Source organism: Macrosteles quadrilineatus, unplaced genomic scaffold (genome assembly GCF_028750875.1).
Source record: "Macrosteles quadrilineatus isolate MER2022 unplaced genomic scaffold, UCM_ALF_1.0 Scaffold_3__2_contigs__length_128488019, whole genome shotgun sequence".
In the NCBI taxonomy this organism is placed as follows: domain Eukaryota; kingdom Metazoa; phylum Arthropoda; class Insecta; order Hemiptera; family Cicadellidae; genus Macrosteles; species Macrosteles quadrilineatus.
The window spans coordinates 54,382,603-54,400,817 of NW_026542596.1; the positions used below are offsets into that span (position 1 = coordinate 54,382,603).

Sequence of the window (18,215 nt, forward strand, 5' to 3'; positions counted from 1 at the left end):
CTGTTTTTTGTTTTTAAAATTGTTCAATGTATTTCTTATGGGGAAAACCCGACCTTTGAGAGGGTCTCACGCCCTTAAAAATAGAAATTTTAAAGTTCTAAAACCTTATTGCAAAACTACATATTGAGACGAATCTTTTGACACGTTAAACGTTGAAATTGGTCCACAAATAAGGGAGGAGTTGCGTTAACAAAATACGGCTTCACGTATTATATATATAGATAGATTATTAACTTGTTAAAAAGTTATGAATCTTAAAGGTTGTTTTTTGCTAAATAGGATAACTAGTAAATCCTCCTATAGGCCAATATCTAAGACAATAACAAAACAATATAAGTAATAATTACTATAAATAAGTATAAATAGTGCTTTTAACATCCAATAACAAGGAATTTACAAATAAATGCATTGGATGCACTTTGAAAAGTCTATAAGATTTGCGTTTAGAGCTAATATAAATTTCTGTAAGAATTTCAACAGTAGTAAAATACTTAAAATTACTGAGCAAGGTATTTGATTTAGCAACACAGCATTCAAGCACCCATGTGCATGTGAAGCATATTGAATCAAAATTTTGTGTAGGATAACAATCTGACAAAAGATATTTCCAATCACAAATTAATAGAAACAATAAACTATGTTGTAACACTTTAAACCTAGAGTCCTGAATACAGATTAACGGGCCATCAAGAATAAAATAGACAAATTTTGATTCACTAAAAACTTACATCTCTACACATTCATAACTCAACAATGAAGGACGGAGACTACCTGAGATGTGCTGCAGCCTAGGGGTACAGCCTAGTACTATTAAGCTTGGACTTTGGGTTCACCAATGTGGTGGGGTTGTCAGTTTGGTCAAGCAAAACATAGACTGAGGTTTGTTATTTACCTCAGATAGGTCTCATGTGTCAGTCAGTGGCAGAACTTAAATAATACGATGATCAGCTTGGGTGTAAATTGACAGGATGGGCAGATTCTTTGTGAGTTCACACATCGCATCACATCGAGAATATAGGTTTGTACCCGTCCCTACCACCAAAAGGTTGTAGGTAGGTAGTTAGGTCTGTCAACCAAAGGTTGTTTTATGAGAATTTGTTTTTTTTTTTACATGAAGAGAAGAAAAGTCAATGACAAATCCCTGTGAGCGTAGTGTTAAGAGTGAAAAGGTAATATGACTCTCAAACGAGTATCTCCAACTACATAAATAATTGTGAGTGTTATTGAGTACAGTTCGGCCAAAACTTCTGTGCACACGGACGGGTCGCTACAAGCCGAACTAAAGCATACGGGTACCGGTTATTGGCAGTGCTGGGTATAGGGGTGAGTGAGTAGCAATACACAAATGTTTTCACCAAAGTACCGCCACCAACCCCCTTGCCTATACCCAACCAGATCTGGTCGCGTGCACAGAAACTTTGGCTGAACTGTAGTAAACCCCTACTGTTAATAAACAAGGTATCGGAAGAAATAAAAATTAGTAAATTAGTGTTTTTACAAACAAAATAAACATGATTTATAGAATTTTAACTTATTTTATGTATGTATTTGGAGGACAATTAAAATTGGAAAGGAACTAAGTTTAGAGATCTTAAATAGGTACTCTTTAATCATACCTTTTATACCTTTTTTTAAGTTATTCTTACACACATCATTTTAATTATCTGCTGATGATATAACCAAATGTTTCAACAGTCTAAATTATATTCTACGTATAATGTTATGACAATTGACAGAAGCCTCTTATTTTAAGCTATTCCAAGGTGAAGGATCACATTTTCTGGATAGTTAAGCTATCTTAACTGCAAATTGAATGAATTACCTAAAATATAAATAATGTTAATGGAAATCTGCTCTAATGGATTCAAGTTGTTTGTTCTTGGTTAGTAAGGCTAAAGGTAACTTTCAAATAATTTAACTTTCTATACCAGGTGATTGTGAATGGTAAGTTGGAGAAAATTGTGGCGTGGCTTTGTCACAGCTTAGACAGTTTCTTCAATTATAGGCCAAACGATTGACAACAGGAAGGTCCAGTTTTGAGGGTTCAGTAAAAACTGTCATTTAAAAAACAATTATTTTTTTTTATAGAAAATAAATCTGACATGTTCAAGCAAATATTTTAGAGACAACCCAATTTGCTTAGTCGGCAGGTTTGCTGCAGGGGTATTTCTATTGGTTTTGGCTCAAAAAGTTATTTTCTCACTTTGAACCCAGTCGCTGTGATTTCCTCTACCATCTTTTAATCTCAGGATAGATTTTACTGATGATTATTTTATTGTATAAGAGAGTTCAGAGACAGATCTGAGCCATCTATATCAGTTTACAATACAAGACTGTGCAAACAGTGAACAATATAAATCATGTTTGGCGATTTGTTGCTGTGGAAGAGACATACCATGTTAGAAATGTTATACCATGATTATTATTGATGGACTAAATATATCAACAAACAGATAAGACATAATTTGGTTGAATTGGTTAAAGGAAGTTGGTTAGGAACAGCTTGGTCTGAATAACAAGCATGTCAAAGTGCAAAAGTATTCTTGTTTCTCAGTTGAACCTGCTAAAGTTATCAAATATGATCAACAAAATTAGATTCAAAGAAGTTAAGAAGGACATAAGCAAATTACTAAAAGTATGTTAAAATTGCATTTTATGACTTAATTACAACCCGAGATGGTAATTAAAGTTCCTGTATGTGGATTTTAACCCCAAAGGGGTTAAGCCAACATAGGATCAAGCCGATTCATTGGTTAGTTAAGAACAACAATGTCAACCAACAGACATAATACCACAGTTGGGGTTGGCAGAGTTAAATTCTCACAACCAAACTTAACTCCCGACCAGTAGTAGCCTACTACAGTAGACCCCCACTTAACCTACCCTAACTGGACCGGACCTAAGCCGGTTAAAATGGATCCCCAAACAATTTTTAAAAATGTACTGCTATTCTTTTGAAATGATATAGGCCTAATCATTTTTCTGTAGTCGTGCTTGCACTATTTACAAAATAAACTACACTTATCTCCTTTTTTTAAGGTAATGACGATAGAAAAGTCACAAATAAACCAAAAACACAGTAAAGTCAACTACTTTCAGTGGAAGATATTATAATCGTAGGAAAAGCAGCAAGAGTAAATAAAAATTCTTATTTCAATACCTTTAGTAATATTAATTGATGCTTTCCAAATCTATCGTAATATAGTATAGAACTTATTATTAACATTTAAGATAAAAGCAACCATTTTGTTACGAGACAGGATCTTTTAATACGGTAATCGTGCAATATCTAAGACGCGTCTGAAGAGATCATCACAGAGCGGGGATCAACAGGCGATGATCACTGGGCGTTGATCGCTTTAGAGCCCATTGTCCAAGAATGTGTCTATTAAGTTCAATAGTTGGTTGCTGACCATGCTATTGTAGTGTGTATAGTGCTCTCATAATGAGTCTTCAGAACAAACTGACGAAGTTTCTGTTGATTGAAGAAATAGAAGATGAGGAAATGTATGACAATACAAGTAAACCTCGATTCTGTAATCACAGTTTATTCACAAGGAGATCCAAGGGAGGACATTTTAAAATAGTGATTAAAAACCATCTGAACGCAAACGAGAGTGTATTTTGTTTTTTTAGATTTTCGTAGAACCATTTCAAGTTTATTTGCGGCTTGGTAGAGGAGGATCTATAAAAACTTGATACAATCGCACTCCATACCCAATAACAAGACTACATTCTTAAAAAATATCACACGGAAGCTTGAGAGTGCAGGGTAACACCAACACAACAATGCAGTATACACAATAGACGCTGGCCATCAGCCATCAGCCGTCTGCTCCGGGAGCAGTGCCCCACGTCAGGCGCTTCTTGGTTTATCCTAAGTTCCGGTTCGATCCTGAGGAAAGTCAGTAGCTTTTTGATGGTTCGAAACTGGACCCAGCTGTTCCTGATCATTGGGCTTAAAATAAATGATCCTGGCTAATGAAACAGCTGATCTTAGTCAGTAACAAAGCTACACAGATCATCTCACAACATTCTACACTCATTCTTCACTCATATTTGGGTTAAAATACGCACCTAGGTGGCGTCCCCATCTCAATGATTGATAATTGGTCAACGGCCCCATTGAAATCAATGCTTAGCATTCACTGAGCGTTCATCGCCCGCGTCTATTTCTCAGCAACGGACACAACAGATGCTTCTTGGACAACGGGCATTTGTTCAGTAACATCCTGCATAGTTTAGTGTACGGTATTGTGCCCATCGCAGAGCGTTGGAGCGGAAATGTTTTGATTCCTAGAAAGCAGCAGTTAAACCGAGCATAGTCAAAACATAGTTGAAGTTAGTCTTTGGTTCTCACAGCAAAGTCAGTTAAAACAAACTGTAATATTTTATAAGCGAGAGCGGATAATCCGATCATCGGTTAATGCAAGTCGGTTAAGATCTACTGTATTGAGAAACAGTTTTTGAAAGGTGCCTATAAAGTTATATTCCATAACAAGTTCTGACCTTACCACTTATAGCAGGCTACAGGCTACAAATAGGCCCAACTGAACTTGTGTTATTGAAGGCCTACCATTGGTGGATTCAAGATTTAAGGAGGTCACAACCACAATTTTAAGAAAACGAAACCCAAGAGTGAATATCTCAATTCTTAGTAATTTACTTAGTCATAAACTACGCTACGCCACTCTTGTCACAAATATTTGAAAATGCCCATGTACTGACTAGGAAAAGACTAAAATATCATAACTTTTAGAGTTGCTGACATTAAAGCAACTAAGGTTACCTAACAGTGATGCTTTTTTACACAGGCCTACTTTATTAACCATTGACTTTGAACAATGAAGTAGATATCCCATCCATCTATCTAGTTTTTTTTTTTTTTTTTTTTTTTTTTTTTACTCAAAGAGAACGTACTTGAATGGCCTGTCATACAGTGTGCCACTATTGAAGTTATATTTTGGTTTGTTTCAGTTTATCTTACCACGATAGTTGAAATGGACATAAAAGATTATCTAGTTTGCACTTTTAGTTAAAAGTTTCTGTTTAGTAAATTAATCAATATTTTTAAAGCACACACTGTTGAAGGCGCAACTCAACTAAGTTCTTCTTGTGCTAACTAGTAGGCTAAATATAACATGGGAATGGAATGTCTACTTCACCGTTCTGTATCCACAGAGAAGGCTTTTACAAACTCACCTTCATTAGGTCATACATGAGAGCTTTATTGCTTTGCAGTATTCCTGTTGACCACTGTATCTAGCTATAGAACTTTATGAATTATAGACATATTTAACCACCAAAGAGCTTATTATAAGTTTACCGCTGAAATTATGGGGCTGAAGTAGATCGGTTGGATACACAACTACCTTTCATGTGCGTAGTGAGCGTAGACTGGCAGACAAAAGTCTTCTGGCAAATGTTGCATCTGTATGGCCTTTGTCCTGTGTGTAGTCTCCGGTGAATCACAAGAGCTGAATGTTGGTTGAACCGTTTCTCGCACAAGTCGCAGACATATGGACGTTCTCCGGTGTGAATGCGCTCATGACTGATCAAGTTACACCTCTTTGCAAAAGCTTTTCCGCAAACGCTGCACATGTTGGGCTTTTCCCCTGTGTGGATGCGACGGTGTAACTTGAGATGATCACGACTAGACAGTTCTTTGCCACATATATCACAAAGACATTTATTTTCTCCTGTGTGGGATTTCATGTGATGCTGCAAGGATTTTTTGTGGGAAAACAGCTGTTCACAAAAAGGACACTGATTGATAGGTTTCATTCCATTCAGTGTGGAATGCATGTCTTTCTTGTGTGCGGTGAGGTATCTAGAGTACATAAAACATTTCCCACAAAGGTCGCATTTGAACGGTTTTTCTCCCGTGTGAAAATTAATATGTTCTAAAAACCACGTTCGCACAAAGAACCCCTTTCCACAAAGATCACAATTGTATTTGTAATTTTCTGCATGCCTGTTTCGATGATTAGTGATAGCCGAATGGTAAAATGTAGTAAAATCGCAGATTTCACAAGTCAGTTTCAATTTACTACTGTGCAGCTTTTTGTGAACGTTAATATCATTTAGACGTTTATAACGCTTATTACATATATCACAGGCGTAAGGTTTGCTGGGGTTGTGCACTTGAAAGTGGCGTTTTAGAGTCTTCTTGGAGATGAATGTTTTGCCACAGAGGTTGCACTCTAAGTCATTGCCATCATCAGAGGACGGAGGTGATGTTAAGTTTACTTGTTCGTCAGACTCGCTTATATCTACTACAGGCTCTAATCTATCACCGTCTGTTAACATTTTGATTCATTTGAACTGGTTTTCTTCATTGTGTGATTTTACTTTTCCCAAACACTTTGTTTTCTTTTGATTGATTTTTTTTCTGTCTCACTTTAAACCTGAAATATAAACACAAATGTATGAATACCATTTTTAATTCAGGCAAATACTTCTAACCTACAATTGGGTGGAATCTTATTCTGGATTCCACCATAACTAACACCAACAATATCTAAACTGTAGCCACTTTGTGCGTATCCTTAGTTAACACCACTACAGCATAGCAGTATTTAAATTGGCGACCCTAACTACAATACTTGTATTTTATCCAAATATGAATATCAGTACCGGTAGTCTATAATATGCACTGTTTAGCTTCTCTTACTGACACACCATTCTCATAATGGTAATTCTCATATGGCTCTTAAGTCCATTCGAGCCAGTTTCCATTAGGAAGCTGAAATTTTTTTCTCAGAATCAAAGCGGCAATCTTGGATAAACTATGGCTTGTTAAAAATCAAGCAATTAAAGGGATTGAGGTAGGTACTTTCCCAAAACGGCACACGGAAGATTTCTCAGGTGCCGTTTGACGTCAGATGTCACCATAACTGCTGACGTCACTTTGAGGGAACACCACAACGATACGGAGTGGAGCCATCGGCCTCGGTGGTGTAATGGATAATCCGAATGTACCGGGTTCGAATCCCGCTGGTAGCACTAAATTTTTGTCAAACAATTTTTTTCATATCAGCAAGTTTTGTTGGTTTGGTTAGGCTATGACAGTTTAATTTTATAATTAAAAAAATATAAAATTGAATTTTAGGCATTTATAATTTTATTTTATGAACAAAACTATTTTTTAGATTAGTAAACCTTCATTCATTTTTTTTTCATTATCAGCACGTTTGGTTAGTTTGGTTAGGTTATGACAGTTTGATTTAATAATAGAAAAATTATAAAATTGTCTGTTTCTTCAGACGCAGCAGTTAGTGACGTCAAACGGCACCTGAGAAATCTTCCGTGTGCCCCACCGGGTACTTTCCTTTTAAAGGGAACATTCATTATTATCAATTATTTTTTTGATATATTGATATGATTGTTTTCCTTTTCAATCCATATTCCAATTGTTTTAATATCTTCAAACGTTTTTAAATTACAAATTGACATCTTCAGTAAAAATAATATTATGGGCTATACCGGCTATATGGATTAAGAAATGAAACTGTTCTAAAATAAGTTAACCTAACATAACTAACCAAACTTGCTGTAGGTCTACCATTTCAAAATCCTGTTTGATAACAGAAAAGACAGGTGGGTAATATCAAACAAAATTATAAAATGTTATACTAAGTTTGGTTAGTTAGGTTAGGTTGGTTAGTTTATAACAGTTATTACAATAATATTTTTTTAATTGATTGTTGATACTGAACAATATTTATTGATCGTAGTTATCAGCTGATATGTTTCAATTCCTTAAATATCAATATAGCCTATCGGATTAAAAAATGAAATTTTATTTTATTTATTTTATTTTACATTCCAACGGACAGCTCCATTTTGATATTTGGTACAATTTAGTGCAATAACATAGTGAGATATCAGAAAAAAATCATCAATAATAATAATGAATGTTCCCTTTAACAGGAAAGTACTGTACCGGGTTTGGTTTTGAGAGAATTATTTTAAGTCAACCCTTTAGGGGCTGATTAATTTTAATTAATTTTATGCTAACCATGAGTTAGTTAAATTTAATGATTTAACATACTTATAAAATCAAAATAGATTTCTTGAACAACTTTGTTTGAATCAAACAAGATTTCAAGTTTTTAAACAAGATTTTAAAACAAGATTGAGATTTTGTTCAGGCATTCTCTGACAGAATGCCAAAGAATACCAACTCTACAATGTGTTTGTTTTAAGAACAGCAGTAGCCTATTGTTTTTAATTATCTTAACAGTACTACAGTAGGGCGCCTATTATCTAAATGCCAGTAATTCTAAAAGCTGGTTTACAGAAATCGCTGCCAAAGATGATAAATTTAAATTTACCGCCACGCCAACATTACGTGAGCGGCCGCACAGAAAACGTACTACTATAGCATAGCAACGCTGGTGGCGCTGCCTACAGATTGACAGGCAAAGCTCTCTCAAAACACTTAATGCTTTTTACCATGCGGTTGGCATTCTGGGTTATAGTAGTACGTTTTCTGTGGCGGCCGGCAGGGGCGAACGCGGCTCAACGCTTTGAGCAAAACTTAGCGACACAGTAATTGTGTCACATACATATCTTCACTTTGTGTCAGTGACATCAATGATTGTCAGTGCTTGATTTGCGGGGGAATGCGGCAGTACCTCTATTTCGGAAAGATAAAAATATTGGCATAAATTAGGTAGGCCTACTAATCACATTGAATATGTCACAGTTTCAGCAACTAATTTTTTTACAAATCGAGCACTGATCTCGTTGTTTCAAATAGGCGATCTAGACCGTGGGGTCTAGACTTTTCCTCAGCCCGGTCACAACCGATTGCCAATGTCCCTTCGTGTTTTTTGTGTTAATGTTTGTCCGTTCAGTGTTATCGTGTTTTGTATATGTTTTATTTATTGAACTCTGTTTGTTAACAACCTTCGAATGAAGTGATTACCTGACACCTTGAGGCCTGATGATGGTTCAAAACAAGAACCGAAACTAGTTGCCTAAATCAGCAACAAAGGATTACTTTATGCAGGTATTGTAAACCATTTTAACAATATGCAAAACCTAGGATGGATTATTTACAAAAGATAGTGATATTTTAAGAATCTTTCACATTAGCTAAACAATTCTTTTTAAGCTCTTGGAGATAATTGTAATGACAGAAACCCATTTAATAGGAAGTTAGGCCTGGTAGTTAAGAATTTTACTAGGGCCTAAATTAGAGCCTAAATCTAATTGATAATAATACTACAAGAATCAAGATTTGAAATGGGTTTAAAAGCACGTTAGGCTATATGTTAACCAAGTTGTTTAGCAGAGTACCTTTTGTGTACCTATTCTGTATTTATGTTACCACAAACCCATCCTACAATCCGTAATCGAGCACTATTGTGACCATCTCCAACAATCACAGTGATTGTAGGTGTTAGCCTCCGGATTGCCAAATAATATTTAAAAAGGTTAAAATTCCTGCTATTAGGCAATTCAATATTGTTGTAAACACAACTAGTTTCGACACCTGTGTGGCACCAACATCAGGCTGTACAAGGATGGTTTTCTATCTTCAAACGAAGGGCGTCATAATTGATTAACACAAAAACAATAAATTTATGGTAACTGATCAGTTACGATAATAGACGACGCTAGCCTGACAGAGTTTGAATCCAGACTGAGGGTGGTCAGTGCAGTGGTGTACGTTCGTTATCTTATACCAGGTTGCGTCCTGTCAATCACACTTCCCCTCTCCAGTAGGTAAACTGATGGCAGTGTCATACATAAAATTAGACGAGAACAAAAGTTGATCATTGAGCACATTTTGGTGGTCGGGTTTTACTGCCCCAAAATCTTTCTAAATGTCTCGTTTTCGTGTTTGTGTTGTATTTAAAGGTCTATTTATTATTTTCAAGTTTTAAAAAATCAATCTGACGCCCTTCGTATAAAGAAAGAAAACCATCCTTGTACAGCCTGATGATGGTGCCACACAGGTGCCGAAACTAGTTGTGTTTAAAACAAAATTGGATTGCCTAATAAGAGGTATTTGAACCTTTATTAAGATCACAGTGACGTCATGATAATCTCCCGCATTTGTGGTAACATCATGATGTAATCTCCTCGTCATAAAGATTCGTCCAAAAACGGATGATGAGCTAAGAGACTAAGTAGACCATTTGCCAATTGCGGCAATGTTGTAAATTTTTAATTAGGAAATTTTTCAGACATTTTAAGCGATCGCCAAACTAAAGCGTTAGGCCTAATCGCTTCAAACCCCCCTCCAACCAAACATTGGGTAGGCTACCATAACTTTATAGTATATGGTCAATAACTTACCTAATTTACTTCCCTGTTCCTTACTAAGTTTACTCATTTGTGACTAAGTTTACACTACCTTATTCTTTCTGGAGCCCACTCAACCCATCTATGTAGAAATTACGGGGCTGCACTTTACGTCCTACACTTATTTTGAATGAACTCAACAGAATTAAAATATTGATTATTTGATTGTTTCATTTGATATATCGGTTGATTAAGTTAGTTAGGTTAGGTTATACTTACCTAACTAACCAAACGATATATCGCTATCAACAATATATAACGATATATTGATATAGGCCCTATTGATCGATATTTTCATTCGAATGAGTGTAGGACGTAAAGTGCAGCCAATTACGAGTCCAGATTTTAAAATATTTTTTATTTTTTATCTCAACCCGTGACTCACTAAAAGTGCTCTCGGTGGGTCGTGGACCCAGAGTTTGGGAACCGCTGCAGTAGGCTATAGCAATGTCAGCTGTTTATAGTTAGGCTACTTAGTGTAGGTCTATCTGACAAACCTAACTTATTACCACACTCTCAACCACCTGACATTGATCCATTTATGGGGATCTTGGAAATGTGTACGACTTGACTGGGAGTAAGCTTTAAAGTTAACACGAGAGTTACCGGTAGGCCTACCGGTACTGTGTTACATCACCCCATAGTGAGGGACTGCTGAAATATAACACTGACATAGACAACCCCCTGAGTAGGGCCTATGTAACTTAGGCATTGAATTGGGGCCTAGGTAAAGTTTCCAGTTTCTATCTCCACAAAGATGATTGAATAAAAATTGTTTAGGCCTAAACTAAAAATTTGTTTGACTGTAGAATGATGTTAGAAAATTCTTATTTACTATGCAGATTAGAAAATTTCTAATGTGATCTCTTAATATTTAAGTTCTAGACCTACGAAGGCAAAGCATAGTAGCTTTATCGATGATAGGACATGAAGACTCAGGACCTAGGCCTAGTCTATAATTTGTTTCTCAACAAGCTATTGAATGTTAACTCACCTCAACTATGTAAAAAGATTAATTGAAAACAACACGCAATGAATAAATAGTGGACTAGTAGAGATATGGGGTACAGTTTTTATGTAGTATTTCTTGTGTTTCATTTTTGGACATTTCTAATTCGTGTAGCCTATGTATGTACACATACCGATAACATAACCTCAATTATCAGAATTCAGAATTAGAATTGGAATTTGGAACTGGAAGAGAAGAAGAACTACTGCCAGTATTCCATTCCATTCCCATGGGTTTGGCAGATGGATTGCGGCGGGGCATTCCACCGCCCGGTAGCAGTTTTTATTTCAGGATTAGTTTTGCCAACAGTGTCATTTGGAGGCTTCTGATTCACTATAGGTTTACTGATCGAAAAAATAGTTCTGTTCATAAAATAAAATCATAAATGCCTCAAATTCAATGTTATAATGTTTTAATTATAAAATTAAACTGTCATAACCTAACCAAACTTGCTGATAATGAAAAAGTCGAATGAAGGTTTAATCGAAAAAAATAGTTCTTTTCATAAAATAAAATATAAATGGCTAAATATTTAATTTTATAATGTTTTATTTATAAAATTAAACTCTCATAACCTAACCAAACCTGCTGATAATGAAAACATTTTAGACAAAACGTTTGTGCTACCAGCGGGATTTGAACCCGGCACCTTCATATTATCAGCCCGGGATGCTCTCCACTGGACCACGGAAGCCAATGTCGTCCCATCGTATCGTTTTGGTATGGTGTTCCCACAGCCAATCAGAAGCCTCCAAATGACATTGTTGGCAAAACTAATCCTGAAATAAAAATACAGCCTCCCGCACCCGGATGGCCCCATGGTGGAAGGAAAAGTCCCCGGGTTATAGAGTTAGAGAATACACGTGCAATTCCGTTAGTCTGTGTTGTCATAGATAAAATATGAGTATGTTTTATCTATGGTTGTGTCGTGTGTTGTTGTGCTGGTTTTACCAGCGAGACTGACAAACGCGTTCACGGACGTTTTTACTCTAGTGTGGCCTGCCCCATATACCGTAATGTATCTCTCAAACCCAAGGGTAACGCCCGTGGAAAAATTCAGCGAGATAAGATGAGTGTGGCCCCGGCCTTACCGATTATCGAACCTTATTCCATTGATTATACATCTTCCAAGAATTATACATCTTGGAAGATGAATTAATGCTTACCTGGTTAAGGTCAGGTCGTTAACCGGAGCGTGCGCATCACCTGTCTGCCACCGCTTGTATCTGGGTCAGTGTACTGCCTAGCTGAGTGGTGACTCATCTGGTATATTTCGATTCATAATGAAACGAGGAAATTCTTACAAACATATTTATGGATAGGATAACCCAACCTAACATAAAGTGAATTAAAGTACTGTATGTTCTTTCCAATTATATAAGTAGTTATTTTTGGTCTCCGGCTCCAGTAAAAAAATCCCTCTAAAATAAGTTTCTTATTTCCAGTACAAGTCTTATAGCTGTCCGGCTTTCTTTATAGTAGGGAATGCTAACTTCTAAATTCAATAAACCAGGGCATAGGTTTTTAATGTGAAACCACAACCGTTTTATAAACTGGCGTTTTCTATTTGGTTTTTAGATTCCAAAATATTGTAGATTAAGTCACAAACTTTGGAAAGTAATAGACTTAATAACAAATGATACATTAAATTTTTACTTTTGTGGTTAAGACTATCTTTACTAATCAATGCGTAAACTACTATTCTCTAATTCATTACCTTACAGGATAAGAGATTCAAAGTCTAAAAACGATTCTTAACTTACTGCAATGTGAGTTTAAGTTCATGAAGCCAAAGCGTGGCAAAGCAGTAGGTATGTGCAGTCTTACGATGAAAGAAAAACTTTATAATTTGGTCAGAAATACACATTTAGGAATAAAAAACGCTATAAATTAAAAAAGTAATATATATTGATAAATGACAAAACACTAACAATGTGCAGTGGGAATAAAGCTAATCTTCCCGTGACTTACACTAATACAAATTGTAACAAAAAATTCTTTGGATATCAACATATATACACCACAAGAATTAATAAAGTTAAAATATACAAAAATTAGTACTTACATAAAGTTGGTTCACAATGGCTAGTGCATTCATTTCATTTACATTAATTTCATTAGTGCATGAAATCAGCAAGACATTTACATTACTACAGTTTCCTCTTAGATCAAACACAAATTAGGCTACTGATAATATAATCTCTCTTTAGATATTATATTATACAATAAAAAAATAATAATAATACATATAAGTGTGAAAGTATGGATGTTTGTGTGTAACTCTAAGTTCAATCTCGTGGACACAACCTTTATCATGGGCAAGCGGTGGGAGTAACTGTGATATTTTATAGGGAAAATCGCAAAAGTTGAAGACACACACGGACAGACATCACTTCGAAAACCACTTTTTTGGGTTCAGGGGGTCACATATTTATTGGAGAAAGTAAAAACCTACATTAGCCTGGTTAAAGTTTTTGCGAATTTCCCTGTAGGGAAGTAGCTATTACTGTAGGTCTCATGGTAAGACCTAGGTCCGGGACCGATTTACTTTTTCATTATGATGTCCCCAGAGGCCAAAAACACTATTTTTTCAAATTTTTATATATGTGTTCGTGAACGTGAAAACTTAAGTAATTTTTGTCTGATTTCGATGAAATTTGGCTTGGAGGTGTTATGCGGGATAAACTTGAATGAGTTCCCGAACCAGCAAGATCGGGCTATGGGAACGGGGTTTTATGGGGTAAAAATTGGTTTATCTAATTTTTTACCCTCAAAAAACAAAAAAATCCCAGTTTCTCTCTAGACCGTTTTAAAGAGCTTAAAAAACCATTAATTTAGCATATTGAAGTTTTTTGTATGATTATTAGTTACAGAGAAAATTCAAAAAAATTTTAAAATTCCTATAATGATGGTTTATTGAAATATTTTGATCAAATTTGGCAAATTTTATTATTTTATGCTAGGCTATTTTTTTTTATAATTCATGTACCTACTTTATTTATTAATAATTTAATTAAAGATACACTTTGTAGCAGCAAAACCTAGGTACTCGTTAGACTAAACTGAAAATCAAATCAGGCAAATGGAAATTCCTTTAGTCTGCAGGTTTGCTGTGGAAGGGGGATTTAAAGATCATAGGTTTTTTTAATTGCATAGTTTTAAATCTTTCACAGGCCTAATTAAATTTAGGATTGAAAAATGTAAACAATAATCGTTTGGTTATTAAAAATAAAAAATAAATACAAAATTTACAAATAGAATGTTTTGTGTGAAAACATACGATACATTTTTTAATGAAAACAAATTATTACTAAATAACGATGAATAATAGGGTTTTCATTTCTACACTTTTGAGAAGTTGTGGCATTTGTGGTGCCTGCTTCTATACTTTTGACTGCTGTAAACCTATGAGGGGAACACCTTTATTAAGTCAGGTTGAAGACGTATTCGAGGAATCGCTTTCATAATTAATGTACTTGAATACCGGCTCATAAGAAATATTTGACTTCTTTCCTCTTCTTACCATCAACTCAACAAACTTAGAGTCTAACTTCTCAATCACTACACTACACGGTTTCAAAACAGAAGCTGTGTTCAGTTGAGCTAAGAGAGTAGACGGATGTTTCCTACCAGATACTCTCAATGGCGGAGACAGCCCACTAGGCCTTCGTATACGCTTGGGGTATTGATTGTTGGTAGGTTTATAAAATGTATCTTCATTGTCACTGTCAAACATTTTTTTCCTTCTTTTCTTTGACTTCTTTACTAAGGATCCTTCTTCATTGTATGCCAATGGAGAATTTGTGATGTGCAAGGAGCGTTTCTTATGTTTGTTCTTTTTCCGTTTACTACTCAACCAAATGTTCTTCTTCCTCCATGCCATTTTCTGCGCCAAATATTGACGTCTTCTGATTTCCTCCAAATACACCTCATTATGAAGCGGTTTCGATTGTTTTGTATCTGTTAAATCCGAAGAGTCAGGAATCATTCTTAAGTCTTCTTCCGTTATTTCTGGAGATCCTAAAATAACCTTTCCTAGAGGGTTGAAAACCAGTAAATCACGCTTCCTTTTTGAATGACTGGGCAACATATCCGATGATTCAACATTAGTATTATTTGTTACTTTATTTCCGGTTCGGGGATGGTTTTGAGGTTCCTCAAAATCTTCAATACTACCATCGACATTCTGTTCAACTATGGGCTGTGTTACTACAACATTTGGCTTATGTTTTAGCTTTCGTTTTCTTCCTCTCTTCTTTTTTTGCACCACAGGATTAGCAACTTCTTCAGGTTTCCTCACTGACTGCAGTATTGAAGCAATGGCATTGCCTGAGGTCAAATGCCCAAATTTCTGTCTAACATTCTTATCAATCTGATCTAGTTCTGCATAGCAAGTCTTTAGGATATCGTGGAATTGAGTAATTAATTCAGCAGCCTGATCAGGTTTGTAAAGGAGATTACTGGAGATTATCTTTGCCAACTCTTTAAACTTTTTCTGGGTACCTATTAAGGATCTTGATGTCTCTATGATTCCTTGTTTTAAATCAGTAATATCAATATCTACTTTATCAGAGGGTTTATCAGTTTCAGGTGAGAGTTTGGTAATAGCAGAGCCAGATTCTTCATTTTCAAAACCTCTAAACATCTCAGGGTCTTGCAATTCTTTTAAAGTTTTTATCTTTATCTTTGGTATAGCAAGTGGATCCTCATCTTCACACAAATCAATCGTTGCATCAACAGGAGCGTTATCAAATCTGTTTTGTTGACTAGTATTTTTATTGGCATTGGATGAATTTTGATTATTTTGGATATTAATGAGGCGCTCAGTCGCTGTTTCGATAATTGATTTCAATATTGGTTCTTCAATATTCTGTTCACATTCGTTACTTATTGTTGAAGGTACAGTCACTGGAGTATTTACATTACCATTAACTGACAATGGATCAGTTTCAGAGGATAGCTGCAGATTTCTTTTCATCGATTCAATACTCTCACTCATGAGAACAGTTCTTAAAAGTGATTGTTTTTTAGATTTTGGCATAGGCTTTTGTTCGATTCTCTCTCTGGCAGACATCAAGGGACTCGCAACAACATTTTCTTCTTGAATATCAATATCAGGAATCAACATCGGAGCTTCTTCTCCCAAAATGTCACTTGAAGTCATTATTATGGGCCTAAAGTTGTCCACTGCTTTAAGAAGAATAGATTCACCAGGATTCACTGGAAAAGTATTTGATTGAGTTGTTGGTGATGATTCTTGATGCGGTGTAGGTATTGTAGTGACAGTAGAATACGGGGAAGGATGGCAATTGGGTAGAGGATTGGGGTTGTTGATCTGATACTGGGGTGATAAAACAGGTTGTTCAGAGGGTAGGGGGTAAGTGATTGTATTTGGGAGAGCCGGCCTATCTGTAAAAACATTGTGAATATATTGAGTTCCAGTGTTGAGAGTTACTGAGGGTAAATTGTTTGGTGCCTGTACATAGATGTAGTTGGACGACTGATCTCCAATCAGGAACAAAGATGGCTGACTGGCTATGGCCATAGCGGAGGAGTTGGGTATCATTGGAGGTATCAAGTTATTTGATGTAGAAGCTTCAGCTACAACAGTAGATAGCAATGGTGGATTTGATATAGGATTTGGTCCTATTGTCCTACCCTTGCAACAAGATGTCAGGTCTTCCGTGAAAATGTCAGCTTGGCCTTGAACTGAGGGTTGGCATTTTGACAACTCGTACTTTTTCCTGAAACCAACATGTATTCCTATGAAACCAACACTATGAAGTACAAGCATACTCTTTTACATTGAGTATTCAAATCCTAACTTTAGTCAAAGTAAAAATCAATTACACTACCAAAACCTGCAAGTGCGAACTTTAAGTCCAAAATATTTTATCAATACTATAAAATATTATTAGAGGTTTATTAGAGGAAGCTCATATGAAATCCATTTGGAGGTTACTTTTCTTCCCCCTACATCCTCTCAATTCTTATTATTGACAGGCCGAATTAATCAAAGCACACCCACATACTGACGGGAAAAAAACCGATAGTATCGGTCCGATACTAAGGGGAGTGGCTGCTAAAATTAATTATTTAAAAAAAATCCTTTAATAAATTATCATACATACTTTTTTTAGGTTCATTTAGTTTTAAACAAAGGTTTACTGCTGTTAAAATGAAAAAATGGGAATTTTAAATCCTTTATAAGTTTTTAACTACTGAACCAATTTTATTGTTTGATGTATCATTTTAAAGAGCAAAGAAAGTACTATAAATTTTTATTTATACTCATGTTTTTTCTCAATTAGTTTATGAGTTATGACTTAATAAATAACTTTTAAAATCCTACAGTATGTAATTCATTTTTAATTTTTTGTGTGTACTTGTATCAAACCTATTAGAATACCCATGCACAAAAATTTGTTTTTTAGTCCAAACAATGTGTAGTAAAAATTCCCCCCTTAAAACCAAGAACTAAACCTTATTCCTTGAGATATTACCTTCAACAATCCAAGACAGTCAAGGCACAAAAACCTTGTGATAGTATTTTCTAAATTGAAAAAGCTAGTTTGGCTTGTAGAAAAATTATTGCAATGAGTCAACTACCCAGAAAACTGGTAAAACCTGATGTGTAGAATGACCCAAAGACAAAGAAGTTATTTTTTAACCATTGAGCTATTTTTTTACTGCCCCGTCTCCCCACATCCTAGATCCTGGAACCATTTTGCATATTACTTCAAGCTAGGCCTAGAAGGTTCCATGACTAGAGGGTTGAGGAATTATCACTAAGATAAAATCCATTAATGATAGGTGGGGTTTTAACGCCCAACTTTGGGGTTTAGGTATAAGTCACATAGGTAATCTAGTGGTGGAGATAAGACGGTGC

The 18,215-nt window shown here is 35.5% G+C and overlaps 2 protein-coding genes across 5 annotated transcripts in view; both read right to left on the bottom strand.

Annotated features, from left to right (window-relative positions):
• LOC128990885 (zinc finger protein 239-like) overlaps positions 1 to 11,464 on the bottom strand; it is a 172,285-nt gene extending 160,821 nt beyond the window's left edge. For 2 of the 3 annotated variants that reach the window (XM_054413523.1, XM_054413524.1), the window contains exons 1-2: positions 11,312 to 11,464; positions 5,373 to 6,407 (exon numbers count right to left, since the gene is read on the bottom strand). In XM_054413523.1, coding sequence (XP_054269498.1) covers positions 5,373 to 6,309 — 937 coding nt within the window. In that variant the 5' untranslated portion in view covers positions 6,310 to 6,407; positions 11,312 to 11,464. Of the gene's footprint in view, positions 1 to 3,271; positions 6,408 to 11,311 lie in introns of those variants that run through there. The other variant, XM_054413522.1, reaches the window with a different exon arrangement.
• Positions 11,465 to 13,258: 1,794 nt separating this feature from the next.
• LOC128989660 (uncharacterized) overlaps positions 13,259 to 18,215 on the bottom strand; it is a 36,959-nt gene continuing 32,002 nt past the window's right edge. For both annotated transcript variants that reach the window (XM_054411626.1, XM_054411624.1), the window contains one exon: positions 13,259 to 17,070. In XM_054411626.1, coding sequence (XP_054267601.1) covers positions 14,757 to 17,070 — 2,314 coding nt within the window. In that variant the 3' untranslated portion in view covers positions 13,259 to 14,756. The remainder of the gene's footprint in view (positions 17,071 to 18,215) is intronic.